Here is a 19017-nt window from a genome sequence, read left to right as displayed (position 1 = left end):
ATATAATTTGTTTACATATATGTAAATGACTAAGTAACTAAATATAAATATATATATATATATCAGTTCGATACCCATGTTTCTTTGAATTCGTAGACATCTCACATTTTCCACATGCCTTTTGTTGTGTTATAATTCTTGCTTTTTCTCTCTCCGAATCACAATAAATTTATAAAGCTAAACAACTTTTATTGTTGTAATGTCCTTCGCATATTGCAATTTTTTCTTCTATCTTCAAGTATCTACGCTTGAAAACATTATATCTTGAAAGTAAAGGATAAGGAAACACAGACACTTTATATAGTTCATTTGCGTACGTTCCCTACATCTTAGGCAATCATATCACAGCAGAGAACAGTTCTAACTAATACAAATCTACAAGGACAAACATAAAAAATGGTCAACGTGGTTTTAGGTTCCCAATGGGGAGATGAAGGTAAAGGTAAATTGGTGGATTTATTAGTCGGTCACTATGACATTGTGGCTCGTTGCGCTGGTGGTAACAACGCCGGTCATACTATTGTGGTAAATAATGTCAAGTATGATTTCCACATGTTGCCATCTGGTTTAGTAAATCCAAATTGTCAAAACTTGTTAGGTAACGGTGTGGTCATTCATGTTCCATCATTCTTTCAAGAATTGGAAAATTTGGAAGAGAAAGGTTTAAAAAATGCCCGTGAGAGATTGTTCATTTCTTCCCGTGCCCATTTAATCTTTGATTTCCACAGAAGAACCGATAAATTAAGAGAATTGGAATTAGCTGACCATTCTAAAGATGGAAAAAATATTGGTACCACCGGTAAAGGTATTGGTCCAACTTACTCTACCAAGGCTTCTCGTTCTGGTCTTAGAGTCCATCATTTGGTTAACGATAACCCTGGTGCTTGGGAATTTTTCGTATCCAAGTATATGAGATTATTAGAGACAAGAAAACAAAGATATGGTGATTTTGACTACGATTATGAAGAAGAATTAGCAAGATTCAAGCAGTACAAAGAACAGTTAAAACCATTTGTTGTTGACTCTGTGGTTTTCATGCACAATGCTATAAAAGCTAACAAGAAGATTCTTGTCGAAGGTGCTAATGCTTTAATGTTAGATATCGACTTTGGTACTTACCCGTATGTTACTTCCTCTTCCACTAGTATTGGTGGTGTCTGTACTGGTCTTGGTATTCCACCACATGTTATTAATGATGTTTATGGTGTTGTCAAGGCTTATACTACCCGTGTTGGTGAAGGTCCATTCCCAACCGAACAACTAAACGAATTTGGTGATAAATTGCAAACCATTGGAGCAGAATTCGGTGTTACTACTGGTCGTAAGCGTCGTTGTGGTTGGCTAGATTTAGTTGTTTTGAAATATTCAACTTTGATCAATGGTTACACTAGTCTAAACATCACTAAACTGGATGTCCTTGATACATTCGAGACCATTCCAGTTGGTGTATCGTATTCCGTCAATGGCAAAAAACTAGATTTGTTTCCTGAAGACTTAATGACTTTAGGCAAAGTCGACGTTGAATACGTTAACTTACCTGGTTGGAATCAAGATATTACCAAGATTACTAAATATGAAGATTTACCAGAAAATGCTAAAAAATATTTGAAATTCATTGAAGATTTTGTTGGCGTCCCAGTAGAATGGGTTGGTACTGGTCCAGGCAGAGAATCTATGCTTCACAAAGACATTAACTGAAAAAAATGGATGCAAGTTTTCATTTTCATTTTATTTATTCATTATTTTTTATTGGACTTTTTTACGTCCAGCGCCCAATGATAACTTCATGAAGAGATAAGAACCTTATAAATAAGAAATCAAAAAAAAAAAAACGAACATTTGATTAATAGAGCTTAGAATTATGTTATTATTTACGATTAAGTAATTTGTATGTATATGTATCTATATTATTGTGGTTAAAACAGAGAATTAAACTGGTAAAATAATATCTTTTATATGTTATCTAGTAACCGTTTTGCAATTGGAGGTAAGTACTATCCACAACTAAAACTAACGAGGTTATAAAACATCACCGGTTGCACGATCATTGTACCCATATTAACTAATTAATGGATACCAATAAATAATCTCACTATTGCCTTCAATTTATTTCCAACTGTTTTTTATATTTACCTTATTGCTTTTTTTTGAACCTTGACTCAACTTCCGTGTTACAATAAGAACAAAAGAAAAGTGAAAAAAGAAAAAAGAAAAGAAAAAAAGAAGGTAAATTTATTTCTCGATGCTCCAAAATTGATCTCTCAATATTTTTTTTAAATTTGATTATAGTCAAGCCATCTACGTTAATAAATATACACGATCAACATCTTGTAGAACAAACAGTGATCCTGCATAATTAAAATCACCTCAATATTCTTATCTTATCTAAACAGTTTACTGAACTATAAACAGGTCACAAAATACAATTACATAGGTAACTAGTTCACTAACTGTGTTGAACCAGCTTTGAGTATTTATCTTTAAATTCAATTTTTCTTCGACTTTTCAGACACAAGTTGCCACATGACTACCTCTACTGATCCAATTAAAATAGCCACAAAAAAGGAAGCTGAAGAATTTTTCAATAAATTTGATACATTCCTTTTCGATTGTGATGGTGTCTTATGGTTAGGTGATTATTTATTACCATACACAAAAGAATTTCTAGACAAGTTGAATAAAATGGGTAAAAAAGTTTACTTTGTCACAAATAATTCCACAAGGGCACGTGCCTCTTATCAAAAGAAATTCAAAGCTTATGGTATCGATGTTAAAATTGATCAAATTTACACATCTGCTTTTGCATCTGCTATTTACGTTCGTGATTTTTTGAAATTACAACCTGGTAAAGATAAAATTTGGGTTTTGGGTGAAAGTGGTATTATGGATGAGTTAGAAACTCTAGGTTATGAAGCTTTAGGTGGTACAGATCCCCGTTTAAATGAACCATTCGATGCTAAGACATCACCCTTTTTGAAGGATGGTTTAGACCCAAATGTTCGTGCTGTTATTGCAGGCTTAGACCGTGAAGTTAACTATCATCGGTTAGCAGTGACTTTGCAATATCTAAGAGAGGGTGAAGATAAAGTATCTTTCATTGGTACAAACATTGACTGTACTTTTCCACAAAAAGATTATATTGTGCCCGGTGCTGGCTCTATCATCGCCTGTGCAGCTTGTTCCTCTAGACGAGAACCAATCTATTGTGGTAAACCAAATATGAATATGTTAGACAGTATTATATCACATGCTAAATTGGAGAAGTCTAAAATGTGTATGGTTGGTGATAGATTGAATACTGATATCAAGTTTGGTTACGAAGGTAACTTGGGTGGTACACTTTTAGTTCTTTCTGGTATTGAAACAGAAGAAAGGGCATTACATGTTACTGAGGAATACCCAAGACCAAGCTACTATGTTGGTAAACTTGGCGATATTTACGAATTAATAAAATAAAAATAACATCAAGAAAAGTATAAGATATCAATATTGATTCATTCACTACCTTCTTTTTTTCTTTCTTTTTTCTTTCTCTTTTTTTATTTAATGATATATACTAACAAACAATATGATAAACTTAAGATAGAGATATATAGTTATGTTATACACAATATGAAAATAGTATAGTATATACAAAGTTCCTATAGAATGATTTTATGATAACTTTACTATCCTTTATTATTCAAATTATTTATTATATATATATATACGTATACACACACACTTTTATATATTATGGAAAGATATTAGGTAAGACAAAAGTGTGCTAATTCAAAAAACTTTAAATTAAGTACAAAATGGTAATAAAATAAATTAATTATTGACCTAAAGTTCAGTTTTATAATACGCTGATAACTCTTTTCTCGCCAGTTTAAACTCAATCCTAGCTTGAATTAAAGCCTGGCTGATTAGATTCAGATATAACTCATCCCCAGAAGTATCTGTTTCTTTGTTATCTGATTCAGAAGAATTATCCACACATTTATCTTTGTCCTCAACTGTAATTGTAGATGGTAATGTCTTCAAAAGTTCTGATTTTTTAGGAAATGAATCTTCTGCCTTTCTACCCAAATTTTGGATTCTTTCACACACCCAAGCAATTCTTTGCAAACCTAGAGCTGCAGAGGATCCTTTTAAAAAATGTCCTAAATTGTCCAACTCCTTCAAGTCCTTGTCCCCATTTAAATGATCATCCATCTGATGAAAAGTAGTGGTTGCTTGATCAATATATTGTGTAATTAAACTTTTAGAAAATTCTGGATCATCTTCATCCATTGATATTATTTCATTAAGAATGCTCCAATTAATAACTTTTGAAGGAATTGTGTCTATCATTTTGCTCAAAATGTGTAACCTGTCTGACTGCTTGCTACTTTATATATAATCGTGTAAATGTGTCTACATATGTAATATTGAGGCAACAATATGTCTATTCTCACAATAATCATTGAATCTTATTCGTTTAAAATAATTGTTTCCATGCAATTTCAATATTTAAATATAGCGCAGTGGATTTTCTAAAGATCAAAAAAAGAAAGAAAAAAAAATCAATAGCTTACAGCTGACAGAGAAATTATAAACAAAAATATGCAATATTGTATTAGTACAGTATTAATAAAAAAAAGTAGAAAAGACACTCAGAGGCACAAAACCAAGAGAAGAACCCGCTCCGAAAACAAAACTTGATCATATACTACTATGACAGAACCATCAATTTTTATTGGTAATGCCATACAAAAAAAAGCGAGATTTAAATAACCGGTACTATATATAGAGAGTATCATACATTGAAGTATAAGATAAATACAAATCATTAAAAAAATAATTGTGTAAACCTCAATTTTTAAATTCACCAGGACTGCATTATATTGACATCATGGATAAAATTCAGTTTTAATTATACTATCCTTAAAAAAATTTTTGTTGCAAAACTAAATATCAATAATCATCATTGAATAATTAACTATTACATTTATCATTTAACTGATTCATGAGTTCTTGGTGGCTCCCGTTGAATAATTAAAGTCTTTTTAAGTAACAATTGTAAGTATGGGCTGTTATTAGGTGAATATTTTTTTTCATTTTCTTGATCTACTGGATGTTCTTCACCATTTGAATCAACTTCGTGTAATTCTACACCACTAGTAGTTATTCCGTTATCATTTGTGATGCCTGTTATAATTTCTTCTTCATCTTCTTGATCTGTGCCAGATGGTATTTGCTGCTGTTGGTGATAATAATTTTGCTGAGTTCTTCTATCCATCACATTCATTAATTTCTGAAAACGTATAAATAATAATTCACTTCTCACCATTAAATCATTCCAATCCATAGTGTTATGTAAATCATTAAAAAATTTTATTACTTGATCGAATTGATTTAAATGTTGTGTAATTGGTTGACTATTCTTTTGTAAAATGGCTAACATGAAGAATATTTGAAATTGCGAAGTGTAATAGTCGGTCCAAAATATTTCCCATATTGAGCAAACATCATTAAATGAAAATTCTCGTTTGAACCATACCAACAACATACGAAAACAAAAAAATAAATTAGAAGAATCACACCTCTGTAAATGCTCACTTAATTGTGGTAGCATCATTGTGGTTAATTCAGATAATGTCAACATTTGATCTCTTATACCTGATTGATCTCTTAAGAAATTTCTCTCCATTCTATCCATAAATTTAACAAAACACCAAAACGCTAAGACTTCATCTTGAAATACATAATATATTGGAGACAACAAATCACACATCCCTTGAACATATCCAAGATTATTATTTAGCACATTATATGTCTTTAAAATATCTCTTAATCTCAGTAGATGTGGATTATTAATCGACCAATTATCAGGGTTTTCATTATCAGGGTTTGAATCATCCTCATTTCCATTCCCCTTTGGTTTATCTGGTTTACCGTCTACTGTATTAAAATGATACAAGGGTATATTTCTATCATTTCTTAACACATCCTTATCGATCCTAAATACTTGATCATTCCAATATTCTTCCTCCTTCACCATTTCTTCTGTATCATCAAAACTCGTCACTCTAAACATCCACTTATTTTTATATTCCTGGTATGTTTCCGTTAAAGTTGCTAATATTTGATCCCTTTCATCTTTGGAAGAATCCCAAGGATAAACATCCAAAAGGAATAACCAAACCTCTTTCCTTAACTCCATTGTATCAATTCCTCCATGGAAAATATAATCTTTTATTTCATTAATTGTAATGCAAAGCCTACCTTGGGAATCGAAAAATGAATCCCATTTAGTTTTGGTCAATGGGAAACTTCTCTCCAAAGCTTTATTGATCTCTAATGGGGTGAAAGTTGTATCACCAGTGATATCAAACCCTAAATCCTTTGTTAATAATTTCCGATATGTATCATTCAATCGGTTGTTTAACTGGTACCTATCAACTTCTTCTTTAACACCGAGAGCCCATTTGGCTAAATATATACTTGCTGAATCGAAATCATTTTGAACTTCTTGAACCCTAGGGTTTTCTAACATTTGTTTTATATATCGATTTCCACGATTTCGATCAATAAATTGTATTACAGGATGCCTTTTAACTAAATTAGATACCAATAAACCTGTTTTTGAAGTTGCATTAGCGATCTGCGACATAACAGACCATTTTGTATCTTCAAATTTTTTCCAAAATTGATCTGATATAGTAGAACCATTATTATTATTATTATTATTAGTACTAGTGCTATTCAAGTCTGTTTGGTTTAATTTATCTGATGAAAAATTTCTTAAATCATCTAAAGTAGCGTTAATCAACCATACAGACTTATCTAACTGAGTTCTCTTTAAATCCACCAATTCACTAATTTTATTTCTAAGATCGATACCACCCCAATATACGTTTCCAGTGTTAGCGAACGGATCAAAGGATTTTTTCAATAAACTCTGTCTTTTTATGGTAGAAGGACATAGATCATCATGGAAGAATAAGACAGGCAAGATAGAATCTTCTATTGGTGACAAAGAATGCAATAATATCGATCCGTACCACCACCCACTAGGACTTGGGTCTCTGAATTCTATTGAATAAAGAGAATGCAATGAAACAGAAAAGGAACCTATAGAGTTGGATTTTGCACAATTAAGAATTTGTGAGTTCATTTTAATCACTTTTTTTGAATGATATGAATTAGTTGCAACATTCTCAATCAATTTATCTTCCTGTTTCAATAACCAAGCTCGTTGTGAATTATTTAAAGAAGTTATAGAAATCCATGAGAGAAGAGAATCAGATCCTGAGGGACCTGCAGCACAGGCAACACCATTATTTCCATCTTCATAATTCTGTGTAATAATAATAAACCCATTTAAATTATCTCTAGCATCTTTACTTCTATGAATATAAACCTGCGATTTACAAAACAATAATCTTGCTGTCATTTATAAACTGTTCAAAATGGGATTTGTTTTGAAACACTTCAAAAGAAGAGTTATGGTTATAGAGATTAGTGAATAACAATATATATACATATATATATATTATCTACAGACATGAACACAACTGTCATCAAATCTAATAATATTCTTATACGTAACTAAATGTATAAATAGTAGTATTACTACTATTTCAATACTGATTTTAATACTAATAATAGGCTTTTGCATCTTTTCTGTAGAGATGGCTTATTATCTTAAAATCAAAAAAAAAAAAAAAAACAACCCCTTGAAATAAAACCCTAGCCCGAAACCCTAAAATACTTGAACCCTAATTTTTGTTTCTTTTTGTTTCTTTTCTTTTTTCTCATTGTGTTAAACAACCCTCAAGGTTTTTTTAAGAAGACGAAAATCGTTCAAATCAACGTTTTGGGAGGAAAAGGAAGAAAGATTTAGAAGAACCGTCAACAGAGTATAGACTGCAGATGAGAAAAAAGTATCCTCAGTCCCTTTACATTAAAGAGACTGTGTTGATACCACCAATTGATTTAGACTAACTTTACATCAAACGGACCAGATATATACCAACAATCATAATAACAATTATCCATCGATGCCAGTGGAAAATGCAAATAATGTTGAATTGTCTTATTACGATGAGGAATCGGAAGAAGAGTCAGTCTATGAAAAAGACGATGCATATGATTATATAGAGGAAGAAGAAGATGAAGAAGAGGACGACGACGACGAGGAGTATGAAGATGAAGAATATATAGAAAGTGTGACTAAAAAAAGTAAGTTGAATAATAGACAATCTAAAATAATTAACAGAAGTTCTACTAGAATATATTCAAAAAAGAACAATGATACAAAAAATGATGAACATATTGTTAATTCTTCAGTAAGAAAAGAGATTGTTCCCATAATTAAGGATGATGATGATGATGATGATGAAAAAGAGGAAGAAAAAGAAAAACAAAATGAAATAGAATTCGAGGACAATCGACAGATAGCTATTGAGGAAGAAGAAGAAGAAGAAGATATAGATACGGATGAAGATGAAATTGAAATACCTGAAGTTAGTGAAACCCCAATGCCCGATGTTGAGGATATAGAGGAAGAAGAACAGGGGGAGGAAGAAGAAAATACAAGTACTAATGATTATCCAATTAGTCTAGATATAAACAGTAAAGAATCTACTGCAGATATATCTAAAAGGATTGTACGTTCTAGAATGTTAAAAGATATCCTAGATTATTCGGACTCAAACAATAAACAAGAAGAAATGTTAACCGAAGAAGAGATCCAATTACGTAAAGCAGAAAATGCACGTAAACGTAAGAATTTAAAAGATAAGAAATTGGAAGAAGAGAAAAGAGATACAATCAACAAGCTACTGAAGAAACGTGCGGGAAAGACCCGTTCTAGACAACAAGGTAATGATGATGAGAATTCCAAAGCTTCTACAAACAAAGACAGATTCATTAATGGTGATGATAATAATAATGCTAATCAGATAACATCTATCTTTCGAAAACCGAGACGCCCTTATTTAACGGATGGAATGGTTCGTACAATAATTGCTGCTGAAAAGATTCTTTACTGTCCACGAGATTGAAAAAACAATCTAAGGAAAAATATTATTCGTGTGATGGTTAAAAAAGAAATCCATTCACATTTCACTTAGACTTTAGAGAAACACAATTGAGTACTCCAAACCATCTTAAAGCACGTCATAATGATTCAAAATATGACACACTTAGAGGCATTACTGGCGCTATCATATAGCACGACTCTTTAGTGTAACTCTCTAAGATTAACATATTGGCTGTGGTGTCTGGATGTTTTATTTCTCGAGAATTTGTTCTTTTTTTTTTTCTTTTTTCTTTTTCTCGAGAAAAAAAAAATAGACACAAAAAAATATTTTTTTTTCTTTGCAAAACTACTTGAAGTTTTTTAACAATGTTAAGAAATACAACTGACAGCGATGTATCTGACACATTTAATGACAACGATAAACATACAATTATAGTGGTATAAAGAAGGGGAAAAGAAGTGAAAGAAAGAAGAAACAAAAGAAGAAGATTGTGGCAAATTGATAAATTGAAATGAAATAGATAGAAAGGAATCGTTTCTTACGTTTTTTAATGATAATACAAAAAATAACAGTATCAACAAATATTACTATATATATATAGATAGATATCAAGAAGCGCCGTTTATTTTATAAGCATATTATAACTATTCAATTGATAGCATCCCTGATTTTTTGACGCAAGTTATTTAACTATTAATTACTAATATAACAAGAAAGAAACAAATAAATAAGCAAATAAAAAAACAGTCAAATATATAACATTCTAATAAACACCATCCAGGTTTAATTATTAAATATTATGAACCAAAATAATCAAATCAATAATAATGAAGTACCCCTAACCGCATCCTACAATAATTCTCAGGCTATTTATAATCAGAGTAGGTTTTCTTGGGAGAATAACGTTGATATGAGAGGTTTCCCACCAAACAATAACAGAAACAACAATTTTGGGAATACTTCTTATGAATATCTAAAAAATAGGAATAGTAACAACGAGACTAATAATAGTTATGATAATGACAATATTAACCGTAATTATAATGACGCTTCCAATGCAAATATATCGAATTATTCACGCCATCAACAACAACATTCCATCAATCCACAAACAGATACTAATATACAACCGCCACAAGGACAACAATCACTTCAAAAAGAAGCAGTAAGTAATCCAGGTGGTACCCCAGTTGTTTATCAAAGTCACATGTCGAAACCTGTAATTTCTGGTACATCCATCACATCTCCATACATAAATGTGAATGAACCAACACAGTATAAGTCACCAAATTCAACTTCCACCAACACCACTAATAATAACAATGGAGAAACAGTTTTTTCAGAAGGTATGCTCCAAGATGCTGAAAAACTAAGACCGCAACCACTACCACCTGCATTATTTTCATATCCTATAAGGAAATATATTTCAAATTTAGCAATATTAAAGTTTCACGATATGGTCAATACGATTAATAATGCAGGTAACAACATGAATAAATTAGAATATTGGAAACATTTTGTCAAAGAAATGTTTACACCATATGCAACAGTAAGATACAGTAAAACATCTAATATTGATTATAGAAAATTCAATTTCTTAGTATCTTTGATACCAGTAATCTTTGTAACTTTATGGAAGTTAGGTGTTGTTAGAATTGACATAGCCTTGCAACAAATTAAATGTGAAGTTTTAAGTAATAGTTGTATCTTCATAAGTTGTCCAAAGGCAACTTTGACATATCATTACGCTGATGCGAGCTACATCACCTATTATATACAATTCAAGGGGATATATTCATCTTCATTGAAATTGGAATTTGGTGATCTTTGTATGCATGGTTTTGTCCCTGGAATCGAATGGAGTGCATTAGAAAGGTTATTATCTAATCAACAAAGTTGCTATAGAATATTTCGAAAATTGAGCAACATTGATGATAGCAATGCAAAGAATAAATCCACAAATGGTTCAATTAGTGGTGAAAACTCAGAGTTAACAAGTAGATTGAATACTGCTGCTAACAATCATCCAAATAAATTAAATGATAACAGTTACAAAAAGGAAACATTTAAAAATATAAACGATAATTTAAACCACCGAAATACTAATGATTTAAAGGATAAGAAGATTCCACCGAATTTTGATGCTATGTCACAGTTACGTTCCTGTTTTGGTGTCTTTAGAAATGTTTCTGTATGTGGTTCCCAAGAAGGATTAATGAGGGTCATGCAAGTAAGTAATGTGATGTCTACTTTAAAAAATTTAAGGGCATATCAAAAGATTCATGGAATTGATAGTCCAGTAGAAGCCTTAGAAGCTTATGTTCAGAAAAATTATAACGATTCGAATTCAGAGATGCACGCTATGCATAATACCAATATTCAAAATAATAGTCGGCTAAGCCCTGAAGGTGATGATGTTACAAGCCCTAGATATTCAGTAAATCCCAATATAAACTAAACAATAGAGTTAAACACAAACAATCAACAAATGCACAGTAACTAACCATGTATAAAATTACCTCAGCTTCCTACAAATGAGCAAGATTCTATAGCAAGAGCTGGTAAAAAGTAAGATAATAGGATCTCTCAAAGTAGATATAAAAATAGTGTTGTCGTTTATCACAAAAATGAGAAATCTATTTGAAAGAGAAGAAGAGAAACTGATATTTGATCATATTTACTTAAAACTATTCTGATTCCCCATTATGAACACCACAAATAATAAGGATGGTTTTAACAATACTAATTATAATAATTATAATAACTATAATATGCATAAAAAGTCAAAGTATTAAGAATTACTCCCTTCTTTTGGTACATACATATCTAGATTAATTAGAAACTTTCATTGATTATAACCATAAATACAAATATATATATTCATTGTTCTATTATATCATTTATATATAAGATGGAAATTTATTCAATATCAACAAGTTTCTTCACCAAGAATATTTTTACAACAATCCACTAAATCATTAACTGCTTCTGAGACATCTGTAAATGCACTTGCAAATACCATACCATAAACTTCTGTCCAATGTAGTTTTTTGTAATCATCAACTGTTGATTTTTTGTCCGTGTTTACTTCATTATAAAATTCATTTCTATTTGCAAACAACCTTTTTTGTAGATTATCATATTTAACTTTTTCATTCATCTTCTCATCTTGTTCATCTAATTTAGTTAAACAATCAAACAATTTTTTCCTTACCATTATTGTGTTTGGCAAATATTTAGGTATTTTATTCTTTGAGCGAAAGCAATTAGACAATACATAAAATACAAAAATTACGGATGCAGCTGCATCTCTTCTCAATGATAACAAAGCTCTAGTTGCATCTTTATTTTTATCTTTTTCCCAAATTTGGAAATATAATCCTGATATTCTACACTCGATCAATTTTTCCATTAATAATTGACAGGAATCTATTAATTTTTCATATTTTGTATAGTCAAAATTTGAAACATAATTTGGTTCCAATATAGCTCTCTTTAATAAACCTCTTATAGCCTCAAGATTTTGTGTTAATCTAACTTCTCGTACACATCCAAAAGATAATGACAGTTCAGTAGGTTGATCGTCTAAGTCTCTGTATAAGTATCTATCAGTAATTGATTGATATGATTGACTCAAATATGATAAAAGTGAAGAAATAGCTAATCTCACTTCAGTTCTTGCCTTGTATGACCAAAATATCCAATTAATACAAACAGATACGGTGATACCAATTGTTAAACTTAAACTGGTAACCCATGTACTTTTCCAAATTCTTGCAGTACTTAAATCGTCCTTACCTATATTATATGATTGCAGGGAAATAACAGTGAAACTAATTAAACCAGCAAAAGAAGTTTTAGGGTTTCGATAGATTAATAAGTTAATAGCCATTGGAACAGCAAGAATTCCTGCAAAAGTACATATAACGTAAGGATTACAGAAATGCCTTGCTTGGCATGCAGCCCAGCCCCAAAACATGCAAAAAATGGATATGATTAATCTAATCAATAATCTTTGAAACCCACCCGTAGGTTTTCTATGAACCAACATATAAAATATAAGTGCTGCCCACCAACAATGAAATTCTTGGTACCACTTATAAGATCCAGGTAACCATGTAGGTAAGCACAAAAATATAATACAGAAAACTATTTTTAAAGACCATTTCATTTCGAAACCAGTAACCATGTTGGAAAATTTCCATATTTTGTAACGAAATTCATTATGAGTTGTGTGAAGATTAAATTCATCATGATCAATAGCTCTTAAAGATTTTTTTTTATCACCATTTTTAATATATGCATGTTTGGAAGTATATGTATTGTACACCCTTTCAAATATTTCTTCCACATCTTTTTTGGTATCATAATAATATAAGAAACTGTCTGTACCTTCATCAATTGTACATTGTTTAGGTAATCTATGTAAAGCTTTTTTCAATGGATAATGTGGTCGTTGTAGTCTCCAATGAATGCCTACTCCCATATCATAACAAGCATCTAGGACCGCCAATAACTGCTTTGAAGAATTTCTTAAGTATCTTAAAAACACAAACATGATAACACACTCCGAATTACTTAATAAATCGTTTGAAAAAATATTAGATTTTGTAAAATCTTTATAAGTCTTATCTAATTTATTAATCCGTTTTTTCAACTTGAATTTAGTATCTTCTATTTTCTTGGTGATTTCAGTTACTTGAGGTTGCTTTGTGCTATATTTTAAAAATACTGTTAGCGATTCATCCAATAATTCCAAAGCAATAATCATTTCCACAATCAATCCAACAATGCTTTTGCCAAATTGTTTTTGCATGATTGATATGTAAAAATTTTCATATGGAGAGACATTTGCACCTAATATTATTCCTTGCCTAGGAGTCACACTACCTAAATAAGTTCTAGGTGTTTCTGGCTCAGAATTAAATTCCGTAAAAGGAATAGTGGGGTATCCATTATTCATTTCAGCATCACCTGATTGTTTATTTAGAGTATCATATATTTTTATCAACATATTCTTATCCAGTAATTTGTTTTGAAGTGGGATGACACGTAATGGTCCATAAAATGTAGTCAAAGCATTTCGAAGTTCTCTCAGTTTATGTCTATCAAATCTTGCCACTGAAAATTGATTAAAAAAGTCCCCATAACTTTTTGATAGTTTGATGGTTAACGATTCAATCATTGCTTGTTTTAATTGAAATAATTGGTCAAAATTATCGACTGTATCTTTATCAATTAACCCAACCAGAAATTTCTTTGCAGATATCAAAGTATCTCTGAAATTATTAATTAATGTTTCATTACCACTGTGGGGAAAGATAAGGACACAAGTAAATAGTGATAACAAGATCCCAAATAGATAGGAAAGAGTTATGTCTCTAAAAAGTAACCAATGTAAATCTTGCTTGGAAAATACTAATGATACAGAGTGTGTAAAAATAATAATTATACCAAAGGATAAACTAAAATATAAGAATCTTTGATAATAGGTTTTAAACCATATGGCAAAGGTCAATGCCATAGCAAGACTCTGAAACAATATACCACCTTGATGACTGGCTGTAGGGCCCGTTGCGGTAGAAACATACCATGCTAAAGATGACCAACCTAAAGCAAATATCATTCCAATTATTGAAAATATTGTTATTTCCAATTGAACACCAATATTTCTTACTGGATGATGCAGTATAACACCGATAGGTAAAAAAATCGATTATCATGGCCTATCCAACTACCAGCAGGTCTGATCACACATAATACAAATGCAATGAAGAAAGGAATAAAAAATTTAATAATTATTCTCCATTTTTGAATCAGTTGAACCTTAAAATCTTCAAAGAAAAGTGTCAAATCAGAAGATTTTATATGGAAAGCACGAGAAAATTGATTTGGAAAATCTAGATAAGATATATCATCAATATTTAAATATTTTTTCTCAGATTTTGTAAAAATAGCATCAAAGAATCCATCTCTTAACTCTTCTAATTCGAAATCGTCTAATTCATCCCAATTATGACTATCAGTTAATTCTTTTAGTCGTAGTTGAGAAGAAGAAGTATAGGAGTTTGGAGATAAAGTATGTGGAACCTGAGTAGGTTTGATATGTCGTTTATGATCTTGATTCTTATTTCTTAAGTCTAGTAAGGATAGATACGATTGATGATTATATGAACCCTTAGAGATAGAAAATGTTTTGTCTTGATCATGATCCAACCGTACTCCGTTATTATTTATACGTTGGCTGAACATTATGTTTAATTTTGATTCAATAAATATTTTATAGATATGAGTTAATAGGTATCAATGTCTACAGTTTTCATGTGGGACAGAGTTTATTGATGTCCCCTGTCTTTGTCTCTCTTGCCTTTTTTTTGTTTACGGACCAGACAATTTCAATAGAATATCCTAATTTTAATTTTTTTTTGCGGAATATATATACTATTATTTAGAAGTCATGTTGTTGATAATTTTAACATCTTCTTTAACAAGAGCAAAAACTGTAGAAAACTTTAAGAAGCATTTCCGTCTCTCTACAATGCTTAAAATATCTAAGTTTTTAAGTAATGCTACCTATCGTTTGAAAAAAAAATTGTATCTAATGATTTCTATGATTTAAAATAACATACATGTTAAATTAACCAATAATTCATTCAAATAATGAAAAATTTCGTTTTATAATAACACAAAATATAATTGTTGGAACTTAATTTACATGTGGTAACAGATTAATTGGATTTTTAGATGCATGAGATATAGATTTATTTTAGACCATGTAATATAGAGTAGTTTGAAATAAAAAAAATTCAGATATTTCCAATACCCTATTTAGAGATACTTAACTTTATATAAGTTTTCCTTATAATCTAGAGCAAAGAAAATTTATATTCCTTGAATAAGTAATCTATTAGTTAAGTCCTACTTTAGATTGTTAAAACATAGCAAATTAAAAAAAATAAAAATTAACGTACATAAAACTGGATCATGTAATGTTGGTGCTAATCATGAATGGAAATTTGATTCAATCTTATATATCTAGAATTATCCTACTAACATTTTGAAAAATCTCAATAATATTAAGTCTATTTTGGACAATTATGATATTGAAATATACAAAAAAGTTTAATGAATGAGTTAAAAGTAAATCTTTCTAATGGAAAATACAAGGCAAGAGTTGATTTGATTTTATGATTTTGTTCTAGTGAGAAACAAAAATTTACCTCCTTTTTTTCTGAAGTGTAAGTATCTAATAGGACATTATTTTAATTCATTTGGTTCCAATAAATATCATTATGTAGCACTGTTAAATACTAAGGGAGTAATCTCTTTGAATAGTTGTGGTTAAAACAATTAATACTGTGTACATTACCATCATAAATACTCGGCTATTTCAAAATGATAAATGTATTAATAGCTCTGTTTCTATCTGACAATATAAATCACGAAGATAATGTGCAAATGAAAAAAAGAAAAAAAATACATTAATTTGTTTCTCCAATGAAGACCATGTGAATGATAATTTTTTTTTGACTTTGAAGACGGAATATATAATAAAATCAATAATAAAGAATTTATAAATTAGATTTGAAGTGTAGATGATGACCAAGAAGTTTTTAAAACTAATGTATTTGAATATGCATATTCAATACCTAATAGAAAAAGTTGCGAAAAAAATATTTTAGAAATTTAAACAAAAAAAAAATAAAAACCAAAAGAATGTATGAAAATAGTTAAATATCCTTGAAGGAGATACAAATAATTAAAAAGTTAGTTAAGAGAGAAGAAATGAAATTTTTATTGTATCAGCTTCTTATAGTTCTCAATATACAAAATGGTAAAGTTAGACGATTCTAAAACGAAAAAAAACCTCAGGTTTGGTGCCAAATGACACCTACTAATTACCAGAATAAGTAGAAACTATACTTATGGGACTTCTTATTTGATTTGTAGCACATTGTTGATTGTTTTACAGTCTTGTAGTTTATTAACAATTGTTGTTTTTATCAAATTGTTTTGTTTCACTTTTGATTATGTTTCTTTTTTTTTTTATTTTTAGAAAAAAAAAAAAAAACAAATCTCCGAAAATTGCCATTTTAGGAAAAACAGTCTTGAAATTTTCCGACTCCTTTATTTTCCTTTGAATCTTTTTTCGATTTCTTTTTTGTTTTTCATCATCAAAATTGAAAGGTTGCACAGCTTGTTAAATCGTCTAATGAGTCGTATGAAAAAAAATGGAGGTTAAGGATGAAAACTTGTTTCGAATTATTCGTTGTTACTAGTTTTTTTAAAGTTTGAGAGATACAAATATGGTCATAATTTAACTTAGTATTTGTTTTTTTATTTTTGTGAATATTTTTTTAAAAAAAATTTTTAGAATGATCCATTGAACTAGGTTATTCAATCAGATAGTAAGGTGGCTCCATTTGTTATATATATATATCTTTTTTGTTAATATCAATATTACCTATTTTTTAAACATGAGAAGAGATCCTTGGTATTTGAATCTAAACGATAAAGAGCTAAATCAGAAATTCAGTTGTATTCAACAAGAAGAGGATAAAAGACTTCGAGAGGTAGCAAGAGAACATGACCAGCAATCAAAATGGTCATTGGGAGCAAGCGTTAAAGAAATAAACGATTTTCGGAACAGATATATTAATATTATGCCATATGAAAAGAATAGAGTACATTTAAATGTGACAAAAGGTAATGATTATATCAATGCGTCCTATGTAAACGTTGATATATCACAACAATCCATCTCTAGTGGGCATTATATTGCAACACAAGGTCCAACCAGGAATACATGGGGTCAATTTTGGCAAATGTGTTATCATGAATGTCATAGCAACAATATAGTAATTGTTATGGTGACACCTTTGATAGAAAAAAGTAGGGAAAAATGTTTCCCTTATTGGCCAATGGGATTTGAATACCATGATACTAAAAGATATGTGTCTTATAAACAGTGTCCTTCTGGCTATGAAGAAGATCTGAGTATCTTTAAGCAATCCTTAGAAGTTAAATATGAAAGTGCAAAACGGTTTGACGATCAATACACCTTAACTATATTGAAATTGATACCTAAGAATGAAGACAACACACAGAAACATGAGTTACCTGTCAAAACAGTATATCATTTTTATTTTGATCAGTGGGAAGATATGAAAAAACCTCAGGAAATAATCCCAATTATGAAGCTTTCTCAGCATTCCCACAGATTTATCTCAGGCGAGGACCCAATAATTGTGCATTGTTCTGCTGGAGTTGGTAGGTCTGGAACTTTTATTGCACTAGACCATTTAATACATAATACAGTTGATTTTTCTGAGAAAACTAACAATGATCTACTGAAATCCACCAAATCCCAATACGATAAAGATTTAATTGAACAAATAGTCCTACAGTTAAGATCACAAAGAATGAAGATGGTTCAACTTAGTGATCAATATAGGTTTATCTACCATGCTGCTCGTTACTTGCATAATATGGAGAGTCACTGATCGGTAAAACCCATTTTTTTTTTTTTTTCAGAAAAAAATCAATCTTTTTTTTGTCATAGTTATATCTGGAAAGAATGCACGTAGAGAAAGTTTTAAGAAAGTACTCTCAAGTATAATACTACACGTTCTTCTACATAATATATGACTAAAAGAACGCTTATATAATTCATTCTTATACAAAGTTAATACAACGATAGGATTAATTATTTGTAAGAATACAAGTTCTATATAAAAAAATATAATAATAAAACTGATAACAGATGATAAAATATGGTCCTCGTAAAAACTGAGGAATAATATAAAATTGGAGACAATTAGATATGCTTCAGTCACGTTATAATATTTATTCAAATATCTATTTTCAACATACTACTATGAATAATACTTTTTGGATATTGTTACAAAGCCTATGATAAGTAAACTATCTAAAGAAGAAGGTTAGTAATGAAAAAGGTATCATGATTACATGGTAACATATAAAGATCATTTTAAAAGAAAAAAAA

General features: G+C 30.1%; 8 protein-coding genes across 8 annotated transcripts; 5 read left to right on the top strand and 3 right to left on the bottom strand.

The window, feature by feature from the left end:
- Positions 1–396: 396 nt before the first annotated feature.
- Positions 397–1698, top strand: ADE12 (adenylosuccinate synthase; the record flags this gene model as incomplete). Its single annotated transcript, XM_064859674.1, has 1 exon — positions 397–1698. The coding sequence occupies one exon, from the start codon at positions 397–399 to the stop codon at positions 1696–1698; it is 1302 nt and encodes a 433-aa protein (XP_064713630.1).
- An 825-nt stretch (positions 1699–2523) lies between these two features.
- Positions 2524–3456, top strand: PHO13 (4-nitrophenylphosphatase; the record flags this gene model as incomplete). The annotated part of the gene is made up of 1 exon (XM_064859673.1): positions 2524–3456. One exon carries the CDS (start codon positions 2524–2526, stop codon positions 3454–3456), a length of 933 nt encoding a protein of 310 aa, XP_064713629.1.
- A 369-nt stretch (positions 3457–3825) lies between these two features.
- YPD1 (Ypd1p) lies at positions 3826–4335 on the bottom strand (the record flags this gene model as incomplete). The annotated part of the gene is made up of 1 exon (XM_064859672.1): positions 3826–4335. One exon carries the CDS (start codon positions 4333–4335, stop codon positions 3826–3828), a length of 510 nt encoding a protein of 169 aa, XP_064713628.1.
- A 640-nt stretch (positions 4336–4975) lies between these two features.
- Positions 4976–7420, bottom strand: GYP7 (GTPase-activating protein GYP7; the record flags this gene model as incomplete). The annotated part of the gene is made up of 1 exon (XM_064859671.1): positions 4976–7420. One exon carries the CDS (start codon positions 7418–7420, stop codon positions 4976–4978), a length of 2445 nt encoding a protein of 814 aa, XP_064713627.1.
- Positions 7421–8027: 607 nt separating this feature from the next.
- Positions 8028–9032, top strand: IES2 (Ies2p; the record flags this gene model as incomplete). The annotated part of the gene is made up of 1 exon (XM_064859670.1): positions 8028–9032. One exon carries the CDS (start codon positions 8028–8030, stop codon positions 9030–9032), a length of 1005 nt encoding a protein of 334 aa, XP_064713626.1.
- Positions 9033–9810: 778 nt separating this feature from the next.
- On the top strand, positions 9811–11469 carry MFG1 (Mfg1p; the record flags this gene model as incomplete). Its single annotated transcript, XM_064859669.1, has 1 exon — positions 9811–11469. The coding sequence occupies one exon, from the start codon at positions 9811–9813 to the stop codon at positions 11467–11469; it is 1659 nt and encodes a 552-aa protein (XP_064713625.1).
- Positions 11470–14684: 3215 nt separating this feature from the next.
- On the bottom strand, positions 14685–15263 carry BRE4 (Bre4p; the record flags this gene model as incomplete). The annotated part of the gene is made up of 1 exon (XM_064859668.1): positions 14685–15263. One exon carries the CDS (start codon positions 15261–15263, stop codon positions 14685–14687), a length of 579 nt encoding a protein of 192 aa, XP_064713624.1.
- Positions 15264–17488: 2225 nt separating this feature from the next.
- On the top strand, positions 17489–18514 carry PTP1 (tyrosine protein phosphatase PTP1; the record flags this gene model as incomplete). The annotated part of the gene is made up of 1 exon (XM_064859667.1): positions 17489–18514. One exon carries the CDS (start codon positions 17489–17491, stop codon positions 18512–18514), a length of 1026 nt encoding a protein of 341 aa, XP_064713623.1.
- Between the last annotated feature and the right edge of the window lie 503 nt (positions 18515–19017).

Source organism: Arxiozyma heterogenica (genome assembly GCF_036370985.1).
Source record: "Arxiozyma heterogenica strain weizmannii chromosome Unknown scaffold_26, whole genome shotgun sequence".
Taxonomy (NCBI): Eukaryota; Fungi; Ascomycota; class Saccharomycetes; order Saccharomycetales; family Saccharomycetaceae; genus Arxiozyma; species Arxiozyma heterogenica.
Note: the sequence above shows the minus strand (reverse complement) of the source record. Positions and strands in the feature narration are given on the sequence as shown.